We start from the raw sequence: 24752 nt of genomic DNA, 5'->3' as shown, positions 1-24752 counted from the left end.
AAGACACACACTAAGACTCAACGAAAATTAAAGACTCAAACAAACAAAGACTCTATTGCCCTTCAACTATTTGTCTCAGCAATCTCTTACTTTCACAACACCAAGATTAGCACTTTACCAAGAATCAATTTTTAGGCATTCGAGAGTTAATTAAAACATATAATCCACACATACACAAGTAGGACTTGGTTGTAACAATGGTGATGGGTTTAAGCTTAGCATGCTTCAGACAAGTATGATTCAAATCTCACAAGTATATCCCTCTTTCTTCTCTCAGATCATGGCAATGCTTAAAAGCTTATTCACTCAAGTATATGTGAAAGATAAACAAGTGTATCACATATAAGAAACGAAAGCACATAAATATTCTTTTAAAGATCTCATGAAGGATATCAACTACTTGCACGAATGGACTGCCATAGGTTCAACTCTTGTAACTCATCTCCACATCAAGGGCTGTCCCATCTTAAGGATCAAGAAGGTCCTCTCTCTCAAGGGTTGTAATGGGGCTCAGGCTCAAGGTTTAAAGAAACGAAAGGTAAGGATTTATCAAAGTGTCCTAAAAACCTAGTAGAGCTCATATGAATGTAAAGATCTCGAAATTCCACCAAGGCATTGCAAAAACGTCACTTCCCCATATAGGTCACATAAAAGGGCCAAATGTCTTCATGTTGGGCCCAATCTTCAATGTAAACTTCCCTTGACTCTAGTGAAATGGACAAAGGCCAAATTTTTCTGTAGTGGGCCTTCAATTTAAAGCAGAACTCCAAAATCACTAAGTATAGGGGACTTAATCCATAAACATTTCTTTCTTTTTATTTCTTTTTAGCCGTATATATTTTTTTTCTTTCTTTTCATTTTTCACGGCTTTCTCATATTTTTTTCTTTTCATGGACAAGTCTACCCCCACACTTGAACTTTCACCTCTTCTTATTCTTCAAAATTGACGTCAAAAATCTTCAAGTAAAGTCTCAATTTAGCTCCACTAAGTCCTTAGGACAAAGGGTAGGGTCATAGCTATACTAAGGCTTAGGTTAAAGATTTTAAGGGTGATGAAAGAAAAGGCTTAACGTAGGCTCAAAGGGGTTTATCTAGGGGAGTCCCACGACGGGCACAATTAGGGACACAGGTTCATTTGGCAATGATGGTAATTCCTAGGGTGCCTCTATCCTTTCCAGAATCAGGGCCATATATTGATATCACGTCTCAACAAGCACAAGAGCGAATTCTAGCATTCTCTAGTCCATCAAACTTAATCTATGGCAAGTAGTCAATCAAGATGAAAGAATAATGAGATCATCAAAACATCGCCAAGAAATTAAGAATATATTTTTCATTTCACTCCAAGAAAAAGGAACATGGTTCAATTATCTCACATGGGTTTATATGAATCAAAACTCATCTTAACATGCTCATATTCTGTACCAAAGTTACGAAATCCATATCCACTACAAGGCACATATTTTTCGTATATCTCAATTAACCAAAGAATACCATTTTAAGTCATCTCAATTTCGTGATCCACTTTTAGTCATGATTTCAGAGATATAGAATCATCCTAGACAGTTGAAAGGGCATCCTAAGACTCAAAACAAAAACAAAAGCAACGAAATTTTTTTTTTTATTTTTATGACATTTTTCGATTTTTTGTATTTTTCAATATATGACTCAAAGACTCAAAATATAAATCCCTTCCCCCACACTTAAATATTGCATTGTCCTCAATGTAATCAATTATAAGCATGCAATGAAACACTTAAGCATATAGAGATGGAATTTACGAAAATAAAGTTCAAAGAAAAACAAAAGTTACAAAAATAAAGAAGTAGGGGAGAAGAAAAAAATCTGCGTTGAAGGCTCCTCCACAGCTACTTCTGAATTGGGTTGCCTCCCAAGCAGCGCTTAATGTTTATAGTCTTTCAGCCTAGACTTGGTTTCCTCTCGTCCTCAGTTGGGTGGGCCTTCAGAGCCTCCTTTTGGGTTTGGAATTGTGTTGCTCGGAAGCCTACCAGTTTCATGAAACTTGGTCATGAAGTCCACCACTTGTCCCATCTGCTTTTTGAGTTCAGCAATGTCCTTGGTGTGGGTCTGTTGTCCTTGCATCAAAGTCTGTGTGGCACTAGTCAATGCCTGAGTGGAATTAGTCAATGCCTCAATAGTCTTATCATAGTGGGAATTTGAATTCCCTGAGTTGTGTTGAGGAGGCATGTAAGGCCTTTGAAAAGAAGGTCCTTGAAATGAAGGTCCTTGAGGACGTTGGAAACTCCCACCAAGAGGATTCTGAACATTCTCATTGTTGGTCCACTTGAAGTTGGGGTGATCCCTCCATCCAGGGTTATAGGTATTCGAATATGGATCATACCTTGGACGTTGGGGACCCCCTTGGTTCCCTTGATAGCCTCCTATGGCATTCACAGACTCCCAACCACCATTCTCACTTAGTTGAGGACATTGATCCGTAGGATGTCCTTGGGTAAAGCATACCCCACAAGCAGAAGATCCTCCATGGCCTTGAGTAGTCGCTACCTTGTTCACAAGAAGGGTGAGTTTGCTCAATTGATCCGCAATGGCAGGACTGGTGCTCACCTCATTGACCCTACGAGTGGTCTGTCTCACACCCTCATACTGTTGAGTGTTGAGGGCACGATTTTCAATAAGTTCTTTCCCAGCAGCAGGTGACTTATCCACAAAAGCTCCTCCAGCTGCAGCATCAAGCATTTGCCTTTCCAAAGGTAGGAGTCCTTCATAAAAGCAAGTAAGGAGGGTCTCATCCTTCATCTGATGTTGAGGACATTGCGCAAGTAAGGAATTGAACCTCTCAAAATAGGCAGAATAGGACTCATCTGGGGCTTGTTCAATTCCACTGAGCTTCTTCCTAAGTGTGATGACCTTTGAAGCTGGGAAGTATTTTTCCAAGAAGGCCTTCCTCATTGTTTCCCAAGAGGTGATACGTCCAGCAGGAATCTCATATAGCCAATCTTTGGCTCTGTCAGCTAAGGAAAATGGAAACGCCTTCATCTTCAGAATGTTCTCATCTGCTCCTTGTGGTTTCATGTTAGAACACACAACCTGGAATGCCCTAAGGTGCTTGTGGGCGTCCTCCATAGGAAGTCCATGGAAAATAGGGAGTTGGTGCAATAGTCCACTCTTCAGTTCAAACTCTGCTTGTCTTCCTGCTGCAGGGGCAGGGTACACAATGCCTGTAGGGGGTCCTCCCTCGACTGTTGCTGTGGATAGTTCCCTAATGGATGCCATTCTCTCTTCTTGAACTTCTTCAGGTGGTGTTGAAGGTGGTGGTGTAGAGTTAGACGAAATCAAAGGTGATGGTGAAAGTGGTGGAGATGGAGTTGGTGTAGGTGATGTGGATTCCTCTGAAGGATCTAAGATTCTTTTCCCTTGCTCGTTGAATGTATATGGCTTGAATTGCAAGGGAGAAGGTCTTCTGTACTCAAGTTGTGGAGGATTCTTCAAACGAGCAAGTCTTTCTTCAATCTCTCGTATGGTAGGGAGTTTAGAGGACTCGGACATTCATGGAATTCCTGAACAACATTAAGATGTACAAAAGTGAGTAACTTACGAAAACAAACAAAATACAAGTTAATATTTTCATACAAAAACGTCACTATTCACAATGCAACAAAAGAGACTTCCAAATTTTGTACAAGTAAGAGAAGTTAAAACAAAACACTTTACATGTGAAGGGTATGTACAAGTATTTTAATACTATTTTTTTTTTTTTTTTTTTTTTTTTTTTTTAGAACTTATAAACATCGTTAATAACTCAATTGATTCCAAGTTGTAAGTCGAGCCCAATAGAAACCACTACTATTGGTGAGCTACGATATAGGGATAGTCGCCTAGACATAAGTCTCTTTCCGTGGTTTCAGAAGGCCAGATAGCCAGATTAAGAGGTAAGTGAGAGGGAGGACTCATTTTGGTGATACTACGGAGGCTACTCCCTCATTGAGGTTTACGCCCCTATTGGCTACTTCCACATTGTGGTTTACGCACAGTCTATAGTATCTCTGAGATCCAATTTGAACCCATCACCCAGGGTCTCAACCTAAGACACCATCTGTAATGCCCCTTACTCAGTTTGGAAAGTACTCATGTGTTAGACTGTTCTCCTAATGCTAATAAAGGCCGCCCTCAACCTCATAAGACCTTAGAAAGGTACCAATGAAGGGTTAAGGCCAATATTAACAAAAGGGCCCTTGTCTACTCATACGATTTTACACACTTATAACAATCAAATAATTAACAACATTTATAAATCAATTTTTTTTTTTTTTTTTTTACTTTTTCTTTCTTTTCCTTTACAAGTATATTAGACAAATTACACACAAAACTTTCACACAAAACACATGTACAAAACGTCACTACATTTATAAATCAATTTTTTTTTTTCCGATTTTTTTTTTTTTTTTTTTTTTTTTTTTTTTTTTTCTTTTTATCTACAATTATTTTCAACACTTAGGTACGGGAACAGGGAATCTCGTTGTGCAATGGGGCTGAAACAGCTACCCTTCCAAGATTATGTTTAATCCAATATACCTTAAGTGCCACAACAATTTCTTACATTTTCTTTTTGCTATAAATACTATTGATATCGAATTTAATTCCAAGCGGTAAATCAAGTGGACGTGCGGCCCAAGTATAATCGTCTAGACACAAAGTCCCTCCTACATCCGTTGGGCAACCTTACTGAAATGGCCAGGTAGGGGAGGGCGAACACAAGAGGTAGGATCCATTTTGGCATAGGCTACTCCCTCATTGAGGTTTACGCCCATTTGTAGCACTTCTGAATCCAGAACCCGTCATGAACGTTGTCCCCAGCCTAGACACCATCTCACATAGGATATTCTTACTAGGATGTAAAAGGTCCTAAGTGTGTTAGACAGTTCAATGAATGTTAATAAAGGCCGCCCTCAACCTTAAGGGACCTGAACTAGGTACCAATAAGGGGTTTAGGCCAATATTAATAAACACGACTTCACCTATTCCTTCTTTAATTTACAACTAACAATTAAACTCGTGTTCAACAATAAAAATAACAACCTAAGTAATTAATTAACTAATTTTCGAGACTTACAAAATAATTAACAAGTAATATATTTTTTTTTTTTTTTTTTTTTTTTTTCGGTCAAAATATAAACAAAACAATTTAACAAAATAACAAATGATTTTTCAATCCCCGGCAACGGCGCCAAAAATTGATGCGCTCAAAGCAAGCGCACAATTTAACCCTGAAATGTCATTAGTAGTATAGAATAAATAGGGATCGTTCTATTCCGGGGATTGAGGGTACACCTGTCATTGTTAAACAATTAAACAATTAAAATCAAAACAAAGTATAATATTCACACATATGCACATTATTTACGAATTAAAAGGGGGTTTTTGATTTTGGTTTTTCTGAAAATAAAACTAAGTTAATAAAACAATTAAAATGCAAAAACATAAAATTATAAATGGAATGCAAGAACAAAGATCAAAATCGAAACATATTATTAAAATTAATTCAAGTTCATCATTGTTCATCATAGTCATGCAAGAGGAATTGATCATGTGAAACGTTCAAAGCAAACAATTTCCCATATTTTACTTTCAACGCTAATTAATCTAAGTGAAAGCACATAGACTAATCCTATCAAACATGCATTCAAGCCCTAGAAAGCTAGTCAATCATACATGTCTAACGCATTAAGCATCTAGAAAGGCTATCAATTCAAATGTGCAACTTAGTATGAAAAAGTCCACCTAATTGCAATCTTCTTTGATTAAATTCGGTTTTTGTACAAAACCTTTACTACTTATTGATTCAAGAACACAAAACCAAAAAGTTGATTCATGTTCTTAAATTCGTAGCACCAATTATATAAAAACCCTAGGTGTTTGCAACCACATAAGATTAAAATACAAAAGTTATCTATCATGCAAATTTAATCAAACACTCACACATAAGCAACCATAAATCGCAAAACATGAATCTGAAAATTAACAATTAATCATAGAATTTCAGAATTCGAAACTTGTTCAAACACATGTGTCAACTAGGGCATAACCAACGAAAATTACAAAGCAAAGGTTACAAGGAGAATCGGATTACACCAAGATGGAGATGGGGTGAATGGTCTCTTGAATTTCGAAAGCAATCTTCAAGGATGGTGATGGATGATGTGCACGGCTTGTCCTCTTCTTCCTTGGCCTTGCTTGAACTTCGTGGTTGCCCTAGAGGATGGAGAAGAACACGGCTAAGCTAGAGAGAGTTTTCTGAATTTTTCTAAAGTTGTAAAACGCAAAAGTGGGAACCCTTGACGTTGAGAATGTGTGAGAATATATAGTGGACGCCTCCTTGCTCTCCAAGCCGTGTAAACCTCTTAATATCCCAAGGAATTAATCTGAAAATGCCACATAATTTCCTCCAATCATAGCTTGCCAAATAAGCCCTATGACATGGTTCAACCAATCACAAAACTCCATTTTAATTCCCTAATATTTTGGCCGAAATATATAAAGATATATTCTGATTTTGTAGTTCAATTTCGGCCAAACTTCCTTAGAGAAAATAGGGAACGAACCTAGACTCCTTTTTGGCCGTTTCTTGGTCTCCACACTTTGGCTTTCCTTAAAACTCTCCCCTAGAATCTCTCTTTGCCGAATTCTCTAGGGTTTCTTCATGAATATCACGGCAATTCCTCCTTTTCCTCTTGGCTTGGACGGCAAAAGATATTCTAGGGTTTATCTCTTGATGTATTTCCATAAAAATAACCCTAGAAAATCTCCCTAGAATATCTCCTTTTAATTTCTGATTTTTGGACGCCAACTCCTTGTTTCTCTCTTTGGTTTTCACGGCAAAACATCTCTAGGGTTAGGGTTTTGCGTCTCAAACCCTAATGTCATGGGCTTAGATGGGCCTTGGTCCATTTTGCCGAAAATCCACTTCATTCTTGAGAGTTCTTGGGCCACGTTGCTTCATCTTCAAGTCTTCATATTTTCCAACGCAAAACACTTCATTTCTTTCATTTCTTTTCATAGTTGCGTTGGAAACTTCATTGGTAAGCTCTCCTCCAGTTCGCAGGGTTTCCTGGTTGCACTAGGAAAGCTTGTTTCTTCATTTCTGCTCAAATGTGTGGTCCAATGTTCTTCATTTTTGTTCCCCTTGACGTTCGCAAGCTCTTCTTTCCATTCGTGTGTTCATTTCCACTTTTTAGCTCGGAGGTCCTGAAAATAGAAACTAGTATGAGAAATAGAAACTTTCCTAATTTGAAAAATAGAAAGTTACTAAAAATGAAAAATAGAAACTTGCCAGAAATGAGAAATGAAAACTACAAGAATAGAAACTTTCTAAAAATGGAAAATAGAAACTAAGAAAAATGGAAACTTTCTACAAATAGGAACTTTCCCAATCAAAGAATGGAAACTTTCCTAAACAGAGTTTTACTAAGGAAATGACGCAAGAAATGTAAGGAAATGCAGTTAAAACGTCGCATTAAAATGCTCCTATCAAGAAACTTTCTACAAATAGGAACTTTCCCAATCAAAGAATGGAAACTTTCCTAAACAGAGTTTTACTAAGGAAATGACGCAAGAAATGTAGGAAAAAGCAAGTAAAACGTCGCATTAAAATGCTCCTATCAAAATCCTCACTTTGAGCAAGCCAAAGTCGTCACTACAAGGAGTGGTAAGACCCTTGTAGATCTTCCAAAGCCTCCAAAGAACATCTCAACGTCAATATTAGAGGAAGAGGAGGACCCTGCAACGTCAAAGGCTCAAGTGACCTCTTCACCTTCCAATGCAAAACCGAATACTCAAGGACATGTTTCTAACTCTTTCAATTCGGTTATTGCTAATCATTCTTCTTCTCCTTTGCCTTTCCCAAGCAGATATGCTAAGTCCAAGAAGGATGAGGCCGAAAAGACCATCTTGGAAACTTTTAAGAAAGTGCAAATCAACATCCCTCTCCTTGAGGCCATAAAGCAAATTCCTAAGTATGCCAAATTCTTGAAAGAGCTTTGTACTACAAGGAGACAAAACCGTGAGAAAGAAGTGGTAAAGGTAAGTGAGAATGTCTCAGCTGTGCTTCAACGCAGAATGCCTGAAAAGTGTAAGGATCCAGGGAGTTTTTCTGTCCCTTGTGTCATTGAAACTACTAGATTCGAAAATGCCATGCTAGACTTAGGTGCTTCTATCAATGTTATGCCATATTCTGTTTATGCATCTCTAGGTCTAGGTGAACTCAAACATGATAATGTTATTATTCAATTGGCTGATCGATCTAATGCATACCCTAAGGGGTTAGTTGAGGATGTACTTGTGCAGGTTGGTGAGCTAATCTTCCCAGCTGATTTCTATGTCCTAGAGATGGAGGAGCCTTCTCCCAAGTCAACGTCACTTTTGCTAGGTCGTCCCTTCATGATGACGGCTAGGACTAAAATTGATGTGTACTCTGGCACCTTAACAATGGAATTTGATGGAGAAGTTGTTGGCTTCAACATCTTTGAAGCAATGAGGTATCCCTTAAGTGATTTTCAATCATGTTTTTCTATTGATATCCTTGATGAACTTGCGCAGAAATTCATGGAAATTATGGAGGATGATGCCATGGCTTCAACCATTGCAAGTGGATTTGGTATTCTTGAGAATGGTGCCACCATACCTAAGGAAGAGCTCACGGATTCTTACGAATCCATCCACATAGAAAATGTTGCTTCTCTTGAGGCAACGTCCTATGTAGGTAAGTCAAGTCCTTCTTTTTCACTTCCCATCTCTACTAATAAACCTCTTCCTTCAGTGATTCAGGCACCTACCTTAAAATTAAAGCCATTGCCAAATCATTTGAAGTATGTTTACTTGGGAGATAAAGAGACGTTACCTGTGATCATACCTTCATCATTGACGTCTACTCAAGAGGATAGACTAGTGGAGGTGCTTAAGAAGCACAAGACTGCAATTGGTTGGACTTTAGCGGACATTAGGGGAATTAGCCCTACCACTTGTGTGCATCGGATTTTGCTTGAGGAGGGAGCCAAGCCAACTAGAGAGGCTCAGAGGCGTTTGAATCCACCCATGATGGAGGTTGTCAAGAAGGAGGTCATCAAACTCCTTGATTGTGGCGTCATATACCCTATCTCAGACTCCAAATGGGTTTTACCAGTTCAAGTTGTTGTGCCAAAGAAGTCTGGGATAACTGTTGTGAAGAATGCAGAGAATGAGTTAGTGCCTCAGAGAACTGTGACTGGACATCAAGTTTGCATAGACTATAGGAAGCTCAACGCCACTACTAGGAAGGATCACTTCCCTTTGCCATTTATTGATCAGATGCTTGAGAGGTTAGCTGGCCATGAGTTTTATTGCTTCTTAGATGGATATTCTGGTTACAATCAAATCGCCATTGCTAATGAGGATCAAGAGAAAACGACCTTCACTTGTCCTTTTGGAATGTTTGCCTACAGAAGAATGCCATTCGGACTATGCAACGGCCCAGGTACGTTTCAAAGGTGCAAGGTAAGTATCTTTTCTGATTTTATTGAGAAAATTATTGAAGTTTTTATGGATGACTTTTCTGTTTTGGTAAAGATTTTGAAAATTGCTTAAGTAACTTAGAATTGATACTTGAACGTTGTGAAGAAACTAACCTTGTTTTAAATTGGGAAAAATGTCATTTTATGGTTAAACAAGGAATAGTTTTAGGGCATATTGTTTCTAAACGTGGAATTGAAGTCGATAAAGCTAAAGTAGATCTTGTTAGATACTTACCAACCCCCACAAGTGTGAGGGAGATCCGCTCTTTTCTTGGACATGCAGGTTTCTACAGGCGCTTTATCAAGGACTTTTCCAAGATTTCTAGGCCCTTATGTCGTCTACTTCAAAAGGAAGTGTCATTTGAGTTTGATGAGGATTGCAAGAAGGCGTTCAACACTTTGAAGGAGCTTCTAACGTCTGCACCAATTATGCTTCCCCCAGATTGGTCTCTTCCCTTTGAGATCATGTGTGACGCCTCAGACTATGCCATTGGGGCCGTGCTAGGCCAAAGAAAGGACAAGAAGCCTTATGCCATTTACTATGCGTCAAGGACACTCAATGATGCCCAACTCAATTACTCTACAACTGAAAAAGAACTTTTAGCTGTTGTTTTTGCCTTAGAAAAATTTCGATCTTATTTATTGGGTACTAAAGTTATTATTTATTCTGATCATGCAGCTTTAAGGTACCTAATGTCAAAGAAGGAGGCAAAACCTAGGCTAATTCGTTGGATACTCTTGCTTCAAGAGTTTGATGTGGAGATCAAGGATAAGAAGGGCTCTGACAACGTTGTGGCAGACCACTTGAGCAGACTTGTGAGTGAGGAGGACGCCATACCTATTGTGGAGATGTTTCCGGATGAACAACTCTTCGGAATCCAGGTAAGTGAGCCTTGGTATGCAGATATTGTTAATTATTTGGTATCCAAAACGTTCCCTAATAACATGACAAGTGCTCAACGTGATAGGCTTAAGTTTTTAGCTAGACAATATGTTTGGGATGATCCTTACTTGTGGAAATATTGTTCAGATAAATTGGTAAGGAGATGTGTGCCTAATAATGAACAAAAAGCTATACTTGAGTTTAATCATGCTAAGCAATGTGGTGGTCACTTTGACTCCGATAGAACTGCTAGGAAGGTGTTGGAATGTGGTTTTTATTGGCCTACTATATTTAAGGATGCATATAACTTTTGTATGACATGTGATAGATGCCAAAGAACCGGTAATTTAGGCCCTAAAGATCAAATGCCTTTAAAACCTGTGATAATTGTCGAAATCTTTGATATGTGGGGTATTGATTTTATGGGACCTTTTCCTTCATCTTATGGTTTTCTTTATATCCTCTTGGCGGTTGATTATGTTTCTAAGTGGGTGGAAGCGAAAGCCACCAGGACTAATGATTCTAAGGTTGTTGCAGAGTTTATAAAGTCTAACATTTTTAGTAGGTTTGGCATGCCTAGAGCAATCATTAGTGATGGAGGTTCTCAATTTTGCAACAAGACCATTGAAGCTTTGCTTAGGAAGTATCACGTCACTCATTAGGTTTCAACACCTTATCATCCTCAAACAAGTGGACAAGCAGAAGTTTCGAATAGGGAGATCAAGAGGATACTTGAGAAAACCGTGGGACCTTCGAGGAAGGATTGGAGTCAAAGTTTGGAGGATGCATTGTGGGCGTATAGGACAGCTTTTAAAACGCCAATAGGGATGTCACCATTTTGGTTGGTATATGGGAAGGCGTGCCACTTACCTGTGGAGTTGGAACACAAGGCTTGGTGGGCCGTGAGGATGTTCAACATGGACTTGGATGAAGCTGGACTTCATAGGAAGTTGCAACTCAATGAGCTTGAGGAAATTCGAAATGATGCCTATGATAGTGCACGGATTTACAAGGAAAAGACAGGCTTTTCATGATAAGATGATTCGTGGAAAGACCTTTGTAGTTGGTCAAAAAGTTCTTTTATTTCATTCTAGATTAAAGCTTTTTCTTGGTAAGTTGCGTTCTAGATGGGTTGGTCCTTTTATTGTTACTAATGTTTTTCCTCATGGTGCTATACAGATAAGGAGCCCTGCAACTGGCAGTGAGTTCAAGGTTAATGGCCATCGTCTTAAGCCTTATTATGAGGCATTTGTGGAGCACAATGTGGAGGATGTACCCCTCCAAGAGGCGCCACCAACTGAGGAATAAATGAAGGTGCAAGTCTAGGCTGAAAGACTTTAAACATTAAGCGCTGCATGGGAGGCAACCCATTTCAACCGTAGCTGTGGAGGAGCCATCAACGCAGATTTGATTTCTTGAACTCTTCCCTTCTCTTTTATTTTCGTAACCTTTGTTTATGTTTTAGGATTTGTTGCGTTAACTTTTCTTCTATGCTTGCTTGATGCTTTGTATGCTTTATAATTGTTTATACATTGAGGACAATGCATGATTTAAGTGTGGGGGAATGGTTTAACGTTTCACTTAGCTAGTTTTTGTGGTTAAAAAAAAAAGAAAACAAAATAAAAAATCGGGAAATACAGAAAAATAAAAAAAATTTGCGTTAACTTTGTTTAGGTTTTTGTTTCGGTTTTATTCTTGTGTTCTTTGTTTGTTTGTTTTATTTATTTATTATAAGAGTCAAAATGAATTTTGGGTAAATATCTTCTTCATCGTAGGCGCATCCAATGGGATGTGATGTCTAAGGTCTAGTTTGGATATGAGAAGTGCTGACAAAGGGTCTCGTCCCCTGTCAATCAAGTGAGCTGAGCTCCGCCAAAATCGTTCCTCTCTTCACCTGGTCATGTTCCAAAGGAGTTACCGAAAGGAGAAGGGAAATAACCCTAAGTCCAAACGTTTTTGTTATGTTTGTTGCGTCACTTTTATGTGTCATTGTTGTTTTGTTTTGTGATTGAGTCTTAGGATGCCCTTTTAACTGTCTAGGATGTGCTTAAATCTCTGAAATTAAGGCTAAAAGAGGATCACGAAATTGGGATAATGTTTGATGATATTCTTTGGTTAATTATGACTTATGAAAAGCATATGAATGTGTAGTAGATATGGTGCATGCGTAACTTTGGTACAAAATATGAACATGTGGAAGATAAGTTGTGATTCAAAATAACCCTAAGTGAGAATTTGAGCCATGTGCCCTTTCTTTGTGAGTGATTGATAGGAGCATTTTAATGCGACGTTTTACTTGCTTTTCCCTACATTTCTTGCGTTATTTCCTTATTAAAACTCTGTTTAGGAAAGTTTCCATTCTTTGAATGGGAAAGTTCCTATTTGTAGAAAGTTTCTATTTTTGTAGTTTCTATTTTTCATTTTTAGTAAGTTTCCATTTTTCTGTAGTTTCTATTTTTCATTTTTGGAAAGTTACCATTTTTCATTTTAGGAAAGTTTCTATTTTTCTTATTAGTTTCTATTTTCAGGACCTCCGAGCTAAAAAGTGGAAATGAACTCACAAATGGAAAGAGGAGCTTGCGAACACCAAGGGGAGCAAAAATGAGATGCAAAGGACCACACAATTGAGCAGAAATGAAGCTTTCCTGGTCCAACCAGGAAATCCTGTTCGAAAGAGGAAACTGTGTGAAGTAAAACTCTGAAGCCCATTGAGATGTGTGATCGAAATTAAGATGGACTTTCGGCAAAAGTGGATAAAGCCCATGTAAACTAGGGTTTTGTGACGTCAAGAGAAAAATGTGGAGACTTAAGAGTTTTGCCGTCCAAAGCAAGAGGAAATCAAGGAAGAGTTTTTAAAAAGGAAAATATATTTTCCTTGGGGATTAAATTTTCCGTGTAATACTTAAGGAGAAAAACAAGGTGACAACATGGGAATTAAAGATGATTGATTGAGGATTTCAAGGAGAGATTTTCTTGGGAGACTTTTATGGGAAGGAAATATTGTTGGAGAAATAATTTGGCGTGATTGCCAACGTGAAAATCAGAAATAATCAAGGAGATGACGCCAAGAGAGATTCAAGGGAGAAATAAAAGGAAAGAGAAAAAGGTGGAGACCAAGAAAAGCTTAAAACGTGTCTAGGTGCATCCCTAAATTCCCTAAAGGAATATTGGCCGAAATTCATGAAGAAAATCAGAATAATTCCAAGGAAATTCGGCAATTAAATATTAGGGAGGTATTTTAGAGAATTTTGATTGGTTGGAACACATCACACGGATTACTTGGCATTCTATGATTGGTTGGACTACATCACAAAGCTTACTTGGCGAATTCTCATTGGTGGAAGCTATGTGGAAATTTCTGATTGCTTTGTGAACCCTAGCCGTGCTCCTATATATACCCACCTCTTTGACGTTGAAAAGAGTTCCACATCCCTTAGAAAAATTCAGAAAAATTATATTGTTGCCGTGAGCTTCTCTCATTTTCTCTCCATCCTCTAGAGCAAGCCACGAAGTGCAAGCAAGGCCAATGAAGAGAAGAAGGAGCCGTGACATATTCCTCCACCATCCATCTTTGAAGCTTGCTTTCGAGTTCAAAGGATTCATCATTATTCACCCATTATCATCTTCCATCCACGGTGTAATTCAATCTCTACTTTGTAACCTTTGCTTTGATTTCGTTGGTTTTGTTCTAGTTGACATATGTGTTTGAATGATTATTAAATTCTGGAATTTTATATGATTGAATGAAATTTTCAGATTCATATTATTGTTCTTCGAGAGTTGCTTATGTGGGTTTGTTTAATTAAATTTGCGTTATAGATAACTTTTGTATTTTAATCTTATGTGGTTGCAAACACTTAGGGTTTCGATATAATTGGTGCTAGGTTTAAGAACATGAAATCGACTTTTCGTTTTGTGTAAACTTGAATCAAAGTAGTAAAGGTTTTGAGCAAAGATCGAATTTAATTAACGAGGATTGCAATTAGGTGGACTTTTCCATACTAAGTTGTACACTTGAGTTGATAGCCTTTCTTTATGTGTAATGCATTAAACATGACATGATTGACCAGCTTTCTAGGGTTTGATTGCATGTTTGATAGGATTAATCTAGGTGCTTTCGCTTAGATTAATTAGCATTGAAAAGTAAAAAATGGGAATTCATTTGCTTTCGAATGTTTCACATGATCAACTCCTTTCTCATGACTTAGATGAACAATATTAGGGTTTGAATCGATTTTAATCATATGTTTCGGTTTTTGATCTTTGTTCTCTCATTCCATTTGTATTTTTATGTTTTTGCATTTTAATTGTTTTATTTATTTAACTTATTTTCGAAAATCAAAAACCAAAAATCCCCTATTTTCGTGTAAAATGTTTATAGTTGTAAATATCTTTGCGGAATTTTATACTTTGTTTTAATTTTAATTGTTTAATTGTTTGACAATGACAGGTGTACCCTCAATCCCCGGAATAGAACGATCCCTATTTGCTTATACTACTAACGATATTTTCAGGGTTAAATTATGCGCTTGCAAAAAGCTCATCAGTGATTAACGAAAAAAAAAAGATTATACTCTTATTTTCTTGGCGATGATTTTGTTGATCTCATTATTCTTTCATCTTGATTGATTACATGTCATAGCTCTTTAATGGACTAGAGAATGCTAGAATTCACTGTTATGCTTGTTGAGACGTTTATAATCAATATATGGCCCTGATTCTGGAAAGGATAAAGGCACTTAGGATTTTACCACCAGTGCCAAATAAAGCCTGTGTCCCCATTTGTGCCCGTCGTGGGACCCCCCTAGTTCAACCATTTTGAGCCTACATTAAGCCTTTTCTTTCATCACCCTCAAAATTCCTTAACCTTAACCCTAGTATAGTTATATCCATACCCTTTGTTCTAAAGACTTAGTGGAGCATATTTTTGAGACTTTGCTTGGAGTTTTGACATCAAGGAAGATTTTTGAAGGCATGAAGAAGTTCAAGTGTGGGGGTAGACTTGTCCATATGAATATTTGTAAGTAATTTCCGAAAGAAAAAAAAAATCGAAAAAAAAAAACAAGAGAAAGAATTTTCGGCAATTAAAGAAAAAATGTGTTATTATTGTTTAAGTTCTATGGATTTTAGTCCCCTATACTTAGTGGATTTGGAGTATGTTTTGAATTGAAGGCCCATTGTTGAAGAATTTGGTCTTTGTCCTATTCACACTTGTTCAAAAGAAGATTAGAATGAAGTTTGGGCCCAACATGATGACACTTGGCCCTTTTATAAGCCTAAGAAGGATACATGACATTTTGCAATACATGGTGGATGATAGGAGCATTTTAATGCGACGTTTTAACTGCATTTCTCTACATTTTTCTGCGCCATTTCCTTGAAAAAATCCTTGTTTTGGAAAGTTTCCATTCTTTGATTGGGAAAGTTCCTATTTGTATAAAGTTTCTATTTTTGTAGTTTTCATTTCTCATTTCTGGAAAGTTTCTATTTTTCATTTTTAGTAGGTTTCTATTTTTCATTTTTAGTAACTTTCTATTTTTCATTTTTAGTAACTTTCTATTTTTCATTTTTAGTAAGTTTCTATTTTTCAAATTAGGTAAGTTTCTATTTTTCATACTAGTTTCTAATTTCAGGACCTCCGAGCTAAAAAGTGGAAATGAACTCACGAATGGAAAGAGGAGCTTGCGAACGTCAAGGTGAACGAATATGAGAGAAAACGGCCCACACATTTGAGCAGAAATGAAGAAATAAGCTTTCCTAGTCCAACCAGGAAATCCTACGAAATGGAGGAAGGCTTCCCCAGCAAGTTTCCAATGCAACTATGAAAAAGAAATGGAAAAATAATGTGTTTTGCGTTGGAAGATGAGAAAGCTTGAAGATGAAGCAACGAGGCCCAAGAACTCTATGGATTTTCGGCAAAATGGATCAAGGCCCATGACATTAGGGTTTGTGACGCAAAACCCTAACCCTAGGGATGTGTTGCCGTGAAAACCAAAGGGGAGAGAGAGAAGGTGGCGTGAAAATCAAGAGAAGAATAAAAGATTACACAAGAGATTTTCTAGGGTGAAGTTTATGGAAAGAATTCATTCCTAAAAACCTGATGCGGCGCCAAAAATTGATGAGGCTAAAATAGCCTCACAATTTAACCCTGCAAAATGTAGTTGTAAGTATAGGATAAGCAGGGATCGTTCAGTCCGGGGATTGTAGGGTACACCTACACAAAAAGGTCAATTAACAAATAAAAGAATAAAATGGGGGTTTTGAGATTTGGTTCCTAATCTACTTAAAATAAAAAAACGAAACAAATAAACCTATATACAATGATCGACTTCCCTAACCTAGACCAATACCACTCAGAAATTCATTTCAACATGCTACAAAACTGTGCCCATCTTGAATGCATAGATAAGAGCCCAAATGAAAAGCCTCAGCGGATCAATCCATTTATCTGATTCGTTCTAATGTAGGCTTGGATCGGAAAAGTCCTTACCAAGCCTAATACTACTAATTTTCGAAAACACTCAGCGTAATTCTCTTAACTAGTAGTATTATCTAACCCTCGAATCAACTCACACGTGCAAATTAACCATTACACATAGAATTTAACACATAATTTCCAGAATCGTTTAATCATTAAAGCATGATTTTTACCACTTTTTAGAACTAATTGCTACTTGTTTAACTCAGCGCCTTAACAAATAACAATTACCCTTGGCAAATTAAGCAAACACACAAGAACTCTCACCATTATTCTTGCATGCAAACTTATGAACCTAACTCTGAAAATTACCTAAACACATAAAAGGGCACAAGATTGTGACATGCATCATCAAAGAATTCTCGAAATTAACTCAATAATAAACTGAAAATCTCAAAAATATTAATAAAAATATTCTGAAAATTTCATGTCTCCAATTACACAACTCGCAAATCCAAACACACAAAACCGAAATAAAAATTGCAAGTAGAGTCATAGTTACACTTTGAAGCTTTCCTCAGCGGCTTGGCAACAAGGTGATGAACTCGTCTCTGCTATGGTGGTGGAGCGTCCTTGACTCAGCGCCTAAGAACTTCGTAGATTGATGGATGGATGGTGGTCACGGTCTTGTAGGTGTTGGAGATTTGAGGAGTGAATTGGGCAGAGTCTCGGAAAAGTTTTTGGCCAGGAAGTGATAGGCCGGGAAGTGATAGGCCGGGAAGTGATCTTGGCTAGGAAGTGATAGACAAGGAACTGATCTTGGTCAGGAAGTGATAGAAATTCTGTTCTGGAAGTTGCCTATTTATAGGGGAGCATTGGTTGGCTTTTGTCGATCATACCCTTCATCATTGGACGGATGGGATTGCATCATAATTCCTTTAATTTTCCAACTGAAAACGTCTCCTTTATGGCCTTAACTCCTCTCATAATGGGGTCTTTTAACAGCTGAAACGTCTTTCTCCTTTATTCCCGAACTGAAAACGTCTTTTCTCCTTTATTTATTTTCCAGCTGAAACGTCTTTCTCCTTTATTTCCCTTCTTCATTGCTTGGTCAAATGTCTTAAATGCTTTATTTTATGACTCCATCGTTGTTATTTCCAAGAGTTCCACCAGCCAAGGTTTCCTACAACAAGCAGGAGAATATCAGAATTTTCTAGAGAAAATAAAGGGAATTAATGTAAAGACCGCAAAAAACGTCGACGGTAAGGAATCCTGATCCCGTTAGGATTTTTTTCATAAATTTCGCATTTTTCCGCCTATTTTACGCCCAACACTGTACAAGACTCTTAAACTGACTCGATGACTCAAAACACGAAACTTAAGGGAGAAACAAGTCTAAAATGGGGCATATACTCAATAATATCGTCGCACTTTATGCTCCTATCAAATACCCCACACTTAGCTTTTGCTAGTCCCTTAGCAAAACAGAAATACAAAACAGGACAAAGACTCGACAAAAAACAAGTAAATGACTCTACTGCCCCTAACTGTTGTCTCAGAGACTCCAAACTCATGGCTTTCACGTTAAACACTTAATCAAAATCGCATAGATAATTCCATGGTTAATAAACATGTAACGCTCATATGACTAAGTAAGATGTGGAGAACTTAAGTTATACAGTGAATGATAGCATGTTTCGAACAAGTCCAATCCAAACTCACAAGGCATACTCTCGATTTTTCTCTCAGAAATGGCTATGCTTAAAAGCTTCACACTCAAGTATATGCAAGAGAACAAATTGTAAGGCAACAAACAGCTTGCATATTTCATCAATAAACGCATTTTGTGAAGAATTATTAAAGACCTCAAGAAATGACTAAGTGCACAAATGGACCTAAACCATAAGCTCGACTGCGTACCTGACTCCACTAACCAAAGACTGCCCATCTCAAGGATCAAGTCAGCACTTAAAATAGGTTGTAATGGGGCTAAGCTAGGGTTTTCGAAATGAAGATTAAGGATACAAAAATCCTAAGGACCTAGCAGAGCATATATGGACCACTTTATGTCATCATTTTTGTAGACCAAATATCATTGTTTTGGGCCAAACCTTCACTCTAACCAACATGGGAATGGACAAAGGCATAATTTTCAACTTTGAGCCTTCTACAAATTTGAAAGTCCAAAACCACACTTCAACAATTTCCCAAGAGTTTTCTTTTCAATTTTTCTTCTCTTTTGCCACTTTTCTTTCTTTCTTTCTTTTTCATTTTCATTTTCTTTCAATTTTTTTTTTTTATGGCAAATTTTTTTTTCTCTTTTTTTTTTTTTTCTTGGATTTTCCCCACCCCACACTTGTCTTTCATCGTCACCCCTACACACTATGTCATGCTCTACTAAGTCCCTAAGACAAGGGTAGAGATATCCTGTACTAAGCTCATGGTAGGGTAGTGAGGGTGATGAAACAAAGGTTTTCAACGTAGGCTCAAAGGGGTTCATTCTAAGGAGTCCCACGACGGGCACAATTGGGGACACAAGCTTGTTTGGCTATGGTGGTTACCCTAATGCCTTCTATCCTATCCAGGATCAGTGCATATTATGGCATACAAGTTTTGACAGTCACAACAGCCGAGTTCTAGTACTCTCTAGTCCATTAAAATCTATGGCACATGATCATTGGATTTTCAAAGAATGATGAGGTTTTGCAAATACAGCCACGAAATTCTAGAATTATCAATTAAGCACTCGAAAAGAAAGTATTTTAGCTCAAAAGCTCACTTAGGGTCAAATGAATCAGACTTAATCCTAGCATGCTTAATGAACCAAGTTACAATCCTATCTCAAATCTTCATACAAGTATCACAACGTCGATTAACCACAGAATTCAATTAAGTCCTATTTCGATTGTGAAAACCTTCAGCCATGAATTCAGAGACATGTTCATCCTAGACGTTAGGAGCATCCTAAGACTCAAACAAACAAAAAGACTATAAAACCAACAAAATAAATTTTTTTTTTTTTTTTTTTTTTTAAACTGAAAAAAATTCTGAAAATAAAGGTGTAAACCCACCCCATACTTAGAATCTACATTGTCCTCAATGGGAAGGGTAAAATAAACAAACAAACAAACAAAGACACAAGTACAATTCAACCTAAGCAAGTGAAGGGATAGAAATGTCAAACTCTCGTTGATGGCTCCTCCACAGCTTCTGTTGAAATGGGTTGCCTCCCATGCAGCGCTTAATATTTATAGTCCTTCAGCCGGGACTCTTCTCCTTGTTCACACGTCATGGGGTGCCTCCTGGAGGGGTATCTCTTCCAATGTGTGCCCCACGAAGGACTCATAGTAGGGCTTGAGACGATGCCCATTTACCTTGAACTCCTTCCCCGTCTTCTCACTCTTGATCTCTACAGCACCATGAGCAAACACATTTGTAACTATAAATGGGCCAACCCAACGAGAACGAAGTTTACCAGGGAATAGCTTAAGTCTGGAATGGAATAACAGAACTTTCTGGCCCACTTGGAAGCTTTTTCCGCGGATCATTTTGTCATGGTAGGCCTTTGTCTTCTCCTTGTAGATCCATGAAGCATCGTAGGCCTCATTCCTTATCTCCTCAAGCTCATTTAGCTGTAGCTTCCTATGTAGGCCCGCTTCATCATAATCCATGTTGAACTTCTGGACAGCCCACCAAGCCTTGTGCTCTAGCTCCACTGGAAGGTGGCATGCCTTTCCGTAGGCCAACCTAAAGGGAGACATCCCAATAGGCGTCTTGTAGGCTGTTCTGTAGGCCCACAATGCATCATCTAATCTCTGGCTCCAATCCTTCCTTGTTGGGCCCACTGTCTTTTCGAGTATCCTCTTGATCTCCCTGTTGGACACCTCTGCTTGGCCACTGGTCTGAGGGTGGTAGGGCGTGGACACCTTATGGGTTACCCCATACTTCTTCAGCAAAGCCTCGATTGTCCGGTTGCAAAAATGAGAACCTCCATCACTGATCAGCACACGTGGCACACCAAACCTGGAAAATATGTTAGTTTTCAAGAAACCTGCAACCACTTTTGAATCGTTAGTCCTGGTGGCTTTTGCTTCCACCCACTTTGATACATAGTCCACAGCCAATAGTATATATAAACAGCCATTAGACGAAGGAAATGGGCCCATAAAGTCAATGCCCCAAACATCGAAAATTTCTACAGTTATTATTGGGCTCATGGGCATTTGATCTTTTGGGCCAAGATTACCAGTCCGTTGGCATCTATCACAAGAAATACAAAACAAGTTTGCATCCTTGAAGATAGTGGGCCAATAAAATCCACAGTCTAAGACCTTCAAGGCCGTTCTACGAGGCCCAAAGTGGCCTCCACAAGCCTCACTATGGCAAAATGACAGAATTGACCTATGCTCAGACTCTGGGACACATCTCCTAATGACTTGGTCACTACAATGTTTCCATAAATAGGGCTCATCCCAAATAAAGTGCCTAGCCATTTTCTTCAATTTATCCTTACTAGCTTTGGAAAGTGTGTCAGGAAATGTCCTAGTGACTAAATAGTTAACTATATCCGCATACCAGGGCACACTAACCTCTATCCCAAAGAGCTGCTCATCTGGGAAAGTTTCCTGTAGGGGCTGGATGTCCTCCTCATGTACTATCCTGCTCAAATGGTCCGCCACCACATTCTCGCTTCCCTTCTTGTCCTTGATCGCTAGGTCATACTCCTGCAGCAGCAAGATCCATCTAATCAATCTGGGCTTGGCCTCCTTCTTGATCATCAGATATCTCAAGGCTGCATGGTCAGAGTAAACAATTACTTTAGAGTGCAATAAATAAGAACGAAACTTATCTAAAGCAAAGACTACAGCCAAGAGTTCTTTTTCAGTGGTGGAGTAGTTGAGCTGGGCGTCGTTGAGGGTCCGAGAAGCATAGTAAATAGCATAGGGCTTCTTATCCTTCCTCTGGCCCAACACAGCTCCAACAGCATAGTCTGATGCGTCACACATAAGCTCGAAGGGTAGACTCCAATCCGGTGGGCACATGATGGGGGCCGTGGTCAACAACTCCTTGAGCTTTTCAAACGCCTTCTTGCAATCCTCATTGAACACAAAGGGCACGTCCTTTTGCAATAGGGCACACATAGGTCTCGCCACCTTGGAGAAGTCTTTGATGAACCGCCTGTAAAATCCTGCATGGCCAAGAAAAGAGCGTACCTCCCTCACAGTTGTGGGGGAGGGTAAGTGACGTACAAGATCAACCTTAGCCTTATCTACCTCAATGCCCCTAGCAGATATTATGTGTCCTAACACTATCCCTTGTGTCACCATGAAGTGACACTTCTCCCAATTCAGCACAAGGTTAGTTTCTACACACCTCTCAAGTATCAATCCTAGATTCTCTAAACAAGTATCAAAATCTTTACCGAAGACACTAAAGTCGTCCATAAAGACTTCAATAATATTTTCAATGTATTCTGAGAAAATGGAAAGCATACATCTTTGGAAAGTACCTGGTGCGTTGCATAAGCCGAAGGGCATGCGCCTATAAGCAAAGGTCCCAAAGGGGCACGTGAAGGTCGTCTTCTCCTGATCCTCGTGGGCTATGCAGATCTGGTTGTACCCACTATATCCGTCCAAGAAGCAATAGTAGGAATGGCCCGCTAAGCGCTCCAACATCTGGTCAATAAAAGGCAAGGGCATATGATCCTTCCTCGTTGTGGCATTCAGCTTCCGGTAGTCGATACATACCCTATGACCAGTCACTAATCTCTGGGGCACTAGCTCATTATCCTCGTTCTGTACCACTGTCACCCCAGACTTCTTGGGCACCACTTGCACTGGAGAGACCCACTTACTATCAGAAATGGGGTAGATCACCCCACAATCTAGCAACTTGATCACCTCGTCTTGGACCACCTTCATCATGGGCGGATGTAGACGCCTTTGGGCTTCTCTTGTGGGCTTGGCGCCATCTTCTAACAGGATCCGGTGGACACACGTGGTTGGGCTGATCCCCTTGATATCTGCTAGAGTCCAACCAATGGCAGTCTTGTGCTTCTTCAACACGTCCACCAACTTCCTTTCTTGCTCTACCTCCAGCGTTGACGATATGATCACTGGGAGGGTCTCCTTTTCTCCTAGGTACGCGTACTTCAAATGCTCAGGGAGTACCTTCAATTCCAACTTGGGTGCCTGAACAATAGAGCGTAGCATTTTATTAGTAGAAACCGGAATTGACAAATAGGAAATTGACCTCTTTATAGGCTGAGCCTCCAGTGAGGCCACAGTCTTGATCACTCTAGGCTCCTCAACGTCCCACTCAACCTTGGGGATAGGTTCCCCATTTGCATCATATCCGACAACCTCCTCTAGGGTCAGAGCCAATTCATCCTCAACCATTACTTCAGAGAAAACCTGCGCGAGTGAATCAACTACATCAATAGCAAAGCAAGGTTTCAAGTCAGAAACAGGGTACCTCATGGCTTCAAGAATGTTGAAGCGTATAACATCACCATCAAACTCCATGGTGAGAGTCCCTTTGTACACGTCGATCTTCGTTCTTGCAGTCCTCATAAAGGGACGCCCTAAAAGTAATGGAGTGGTATTTAGGGGTGATTCCTCCATGTCCAATACGTAGAAATCCGCAGGGAATATCAGATGGTTTACCTGCACAAGAACATCCTCAACATACCCTTGAGGGTATTTGTTAGACCTATCAGCAAGTTGAATGACAACATTATCCCTTTTAAGAGGGCCTAGACCTAGGGACACATACAAATTATAAGGCATAACATTTATGGATGCCCCTAAGTCTAACATCACATTTTCAAACCTGGTGTCACCAATGATACAGGGAACAGAAAAACTCCCTGGGTCCTTTAACTTTGGGGGTAGTTTCCTCTGGATAACGGCTGATACCGTCTCGCTCATTTTCACCACCTCTTTCTCTCTTGTCTGCCTCCTTGTGGTGCATAACTCCTTCAAGAACTTGGCGTATTTAGGCACTTGTTTGATGCACTCAATCAGGGGCATATTCACTTGAACCTTCTTGAAGATTTCCAAGATCTCTTGATCAGATTTATCTTTCTTCGTCTTGGCAAACCTGCTTGGGAAAGGTATAGAAACAACTGGGTTAGTCTTAACTAAACCACTAGAGTTAGGAATTGTACCTTTGGGTGCCTCAGCTTGGGGCACGTTAACTTCCATCCTTGATGTAGCTAGGTCCTTCTCAACATCCTCAGACACCTCCACAACGTCTTCTTCTTCATTATGGGCCGCTTGGGTCTTCTTGTGGGCTCTGGGAGGGTCAACTAGTACACGTCCACTCCTAGTGATGATGGCTTGGGCGTGCTCATTCCTTGGGTTAGGCACTGTGTTGCTTGGTAGCTTCCCTGTTTCAACAATCCGACCCATGAAATCCACCACTTGGCCCATTTGATTCTTGAGCTCTGCAATATCCTTTGAATGGGTCGCCTGTCCTACAACCAAAGCTTGAGTAGCCGTGTTAAGTTGTTGTTGCCCCGCAGCAAGGGACTTCAACAGTTCATCATAATTAGGGACACTCAAAGTATTAGAAACAGGAGGTGGAGGGACAGAATTGGGAATACCAAAAGTTTGAGGTACCTGAGGCCTCAAAAACAAACCTGGTGGGCGCTGAGAATTCTGACCTGGGCCTTGAGGTGGTCTCAAGGTGTTATCATTGTTGGCCCAACGAAAGTTGGGGTGATCTCTGAGCCCAGGATTGTACGTATTGGAGTAAGGGTTGTACCTCGGGCCGCCTTGACCTCCATGATACCCTAGGGCGTTAACAGATTCCCATCCTTCTGGAGAGGCAAGCTGGGGACTTTTATCAGTGGGGTGCCCTTGAGTCGAGCACATCCCACACACTTGAGCCATTGCTCCTCCTCCATTACCGTTTAAGACTTGAG

General features: G+C 39.3%; 1 protein-coding gene across 1 annotated transcript in view; it reads right to left on the bottom strand.

Moving 5' to 3' along the window:
• LOC133744529 (uncharacterized) overlaps positions 1 to 21603 on the bottom strand; it is a 95935-nt gene extending 74332 nt beyond the window's left edge. Inside the window, exon 1 of the mRNA XM_062172625.1 lies at positions 20716 to 21603. Within this exon, the coding sequence (XP_062028609.1) occupies positions 20716 to 21603 (888 nt within the window). The remainder of the gene's footprint in view (positions 1 to 20715) is intronic.
• Between the last annotated feature and the right edge of the window lie 3149 nt (positions 21604 to 24752).

Source organism: Rosa rugosa, chromosome 4 (genome assembly GCF_958449725.1).
Source record: "Rosa rugosa chromosome 4, drRosRugo1.1, whole genome shotgun sequence".
NCBI classification, from domain to species: Eukaryota; Viridiplantae; Streptophyta; class Magnoliopsida; order Rosales; family Rosaceae; genus Rosa; species Rosa rugosa.
Note: the sequence above shows the minus strand (reverse complement) of the source record. Positions and strands in the feature narration are given on the sequence as shown.